General features: G+C 40.0%; 1 protein-coding gene across 1 annotated transcript; it reads right to left on the bottom strand.

The window, feature by feature from the left end:
* LOC135692599 (zinc finger protein 703-B) lies at positions 1-3,244 on the bottom strand. Its single transcript, XM_065210791.2, has 2 exons — positions 3,063-3,244; positions 1-2,088 (listed from the first exon to the last, which is right to left on the bottom strand). The coding sequence occupies exons 1-2, from the start codon at positions 3,201-3,203 to the stop codon at positions 877-879; spliced, it is 1,353 nt and encodes a 450-aa protein (XP_065066863.2). The 5' UTR covers positions 3,204-3,244; the 3' UTR covers positions 1-876.
* Between the last annotated feature and the right edge of the window lie 239 nt (positions 3,245-3,483).

Raw genomic sequence — 3,483 nt, forward strand, 5'->3', positions numbered from 1 at the left:
TTTTATTATTCTGACGACATTTCTTGGGTAAATCATGTCAAACTTGTTTACATTCGTCTCGTTCTTAGTTTAAAACACATATTTCTACTATAATACAGATTACTTATATACTACAATTTAAAGGCATTTATAAGTCAACGGTTTTCAAGCTCATACTGAAAGTAGCAAACAAAGTTATTACGTCATGGGACTACTTGAGCTTATGTTGCCAAAGATCTAAGACTGACAGTCACTCTTAATAACATCACTCTAAACCACACTGGTGTTGTATAACAAGTGTTTCTGTGCACAAAAATGCACAGGCAAATCTTGAAGCAATAAAACGTGTTTTCTTTCACTAATAAGAAATGTTAATTTATTTTATAACTTTATAAATTGGGAAAATTTGCCAACCAGAATAACCCAAAGTACTTGTGAATGTTGATTGTATGCATAAATAGCAGTATGACTCATTTGAAGTTTAAGTATTTTGATCGGATGTGCAATATAACTACTTATTTGTTCGGGCAGATTAACAGAAACTTTGCATCATCTTTTCTTTATAACTAGAATAACCGAATCATGTACATACAGTTTTCTTTAAGGCCTCTTTCTTACCGAGAGCAGAAATTAAGAATAACTTTTGATCTCCCATTGGCCAGCGAGTATCATAAAACAGTTTAACAAAAGTGAAAAAAAACTTTGTAAAAATTCTAGGTATGTTTTTATTATTGGTTTTGTGTTACAATCAATAACCTAAGGTTTATAACCCTTGCACCTAAAAAGATGAATTTTAAAGTCCAACAGGACGCTCATTTGGTATACTGAATTACAAGACTGCCTTTGAGGGCGACAATGTTTGCGAATGTCCAGACACCTCCGCATGCTAGGCCTGGCCTAGTAATGAATCATTCCATGTGGCAAATATGACGAATAAGCACCTTCTGGGCCACTGATTCCCCCGAATTTAGCACCAAGCCCATTATAGGGATGATAACGAATAGACGCACTGCTGTTCGATGGGTACGGTCCATACACAGATGGTAAAGTGGACTGTCTTCCAGGATTCTTTCCTAACCGGCAAGGGCAACCATGAATGTTACACACTGCTTGCCCCACTTGACTGGGACCAGAATCGTGCGTGTCACAAGGAGATCGGCTCTGCGAATGTGCCAATGACGTATGAGTCCTTAAATGCTGAAGTAATTCCTCCGAGCTAATGAAGCTTTTTCCACAGTGTTTACTGTCAGATACCCAGTTACATATAAATGGGTGCGAAGCAGAGATTGGCGGCTTTGGCTTCATGAAAATATCAGATGGAAGGACGTTCGGCGAGCCATTAGTCGGCAAACCTGAAGACTTGTTCGAATGCGTACACTGGTGGACAAGGGCAGGGTGGATGTAATTCTGTAGCCCAACTGACGGGCTTTGTGGGTACTTGATTGTGCAGTTCTGGCAGTGTGGATCCCTGCAGATCATGCTGCTTGGATTCTTCAGATGTGGGTACATTTGATGCAACGACTGCATTTGACAATGTTGTGGACTTTGTTTCAAAGCTGTGCCATCTGCTGAGGGCCTTAACTGATTGCAAAATGAGCATGGGCATATATTTGCGCCCCTTGATGACTGAGGTATTGGCATACCTCTGCCTGAATTGCAATGAGCACACTCGTGTTCGTGGGGTACGTAAGGCGACGATTTCTGCGATGAAACATTTGCGGGCGGATGACATTTCATCAAAGAATGCATATTCATATCACGATTCGCTTCATAATGTCCATTGCCAATGCAGCCACCATGTCTTTCCTTCTCCACCTCTGGCGGTGGTAGAGCGCCTGGTGGAAATCGACCGTGGCAGTAGGAAAAGCCGTAGGGAGTTGTCGGTGTAGACGAAGTTACCGCCCCCTCTGTATGTGGTTTGGGTAACGAGGAGAATTTGAAATCCTGCTTGTAGGGCTTGAAGGATGATTTCGAGTCTTCTATTTTGGAAGATGCCTTGGGAGAAATAGTTTTCACAATCGATTCCTTGCCTTTATCGGTGTCATTGCGACCAATACTGCTGCATGTTGCTGCCAACAGTGCCAACGGTGATGTTTTGTTTTCCAAACTCTGTCATTGAAAAAAATAGTCAAAAATAAAATTCATTGAAAATTTTGACAAGGACCTGAGAGTTTCTGGGTGAGTCTTGCAATGTGGTCATAATATTTTTCTACTTCGAGTAGGAAAATAGCGGCTGTTTACAAATAACCAATATTTTCGCACGCATTTGTCGTCAGGTCAACAAAAACTTCATATCGTCGTATCACAAATTCAAACATGACTCAATTTCCACTCTCTAGCTGTGAATAAGCGAACAATTACTGTCGCTAACACCACCGCAAGACCTGCCCTGGCGGAAAGAACTTAGTAATGGGAGCACTGTTGTTTTCGAGTCATTCAAACGGTATTTCTTACAAAAAACAGGAAACCTAATGTCAAAATCGACATGTGAGCCAAAATGACACTGTCTTCTGAAATTTCATTTATGTGACCAACTGGTAATAACAAGAAATGTACATTTTGACTTAAATCACGAATTCGTGAACGCCTTTTAAGTAGTTGGTGTTTTTCTCGTTCATACTAAGTTGTAAAGATTTATAAGTATAACTAGTATAAGAGTATATAAAGTAATCTTAAAACCTAGTCTCTTCTGAATCTGATATTGTTCTTCTACGCATACAAACAACAAACTAAGGCTTTCAATCAAGAAATCTGGCAGAATTAGAAAGGTATCTATGTCTTCACAGTAGCAATGTCAACGGAATCGATAGTGAAGAGGTAGTTCAGCGAGGAAAACTTTTCAACTAGTAAGACGTCTACAACATAGAACAAAATACTGTTAACAGAATGCAATGACTAAATGTTTCCTTTTCTATATAACTAGCTGACGTCCAGTTGGCCTAGGTTGACATAGATTTTAATCGACTCTCCAGAATTTATGCAACTTTCAAGTGGGCATCAAACTGTACCTCGAGCCTTAATTTCGGAATCAAATACAAATTACTGTTAACAATACTTCATCAAATCGCAAATATGAGGCTTACCGAGGAATGAGGTTGAAGATAGTCGCAATGAATTTGAGGAACTCTTTGAGTCAACATTTCTAAGGCCACGATCGGAAAATCGGTTCGTTTATTATCCTGTTTTTTCGTGGTCGCACACTGAGGAGACTCAACCGCTCGCATGGTTCAACTGGCTATGCGTCGAATGTGGTCGCGAATTAATCTTGCTCACTTAAATTGATCAAAGAGGCCGCCTCAGACAAAGGAGAACAATCCTCTTCACCACAACTTCTTAACTGTCAATAACTCAAAGCCCTCTGAAGGCACCGCTGGCCAATCAAAATACGGATGGAACAAGATAACGCTTTTCGATTGGTTACTAAGTAGTGATGGAACTGTCATTATAATTGCTTAGATGGGGGTTGAGATAATTCACACCATCAAAAGCTATCGAAAGGGCGGG

This window comes from Rhopilema esculentum, chromosome 10, assembly GCF_057945365.1.
Source record: "Rhopilema esculentum isolate cy_ngs chromosome 10, ASM5794536v1, whole genome shotgun sequence".
Lineage (NCBI taxonomy): Eukaryota > Metazoa > Cnidaria > Scyphozoa > Rhizostomeae > Rhizostomatidae > Rhopilema > Rhopilema esculentum.

Coding starts and splice junctions, on each gene's coding strand:
- LOC135692599 (XM_065210791.2), bottom strand. CDS start 3,203: ATGCGAGCGGTTGAGTCTCCTCAGTGTGCGACCACGAAAAAACAGGAT. Junction 2,089..3,062: donor ATCTTCAACCTCATTCCTCG/GTAAGCCTCATA, acceptor TTTCAATGACAG/AGTTTGGAAAACAAAACATC.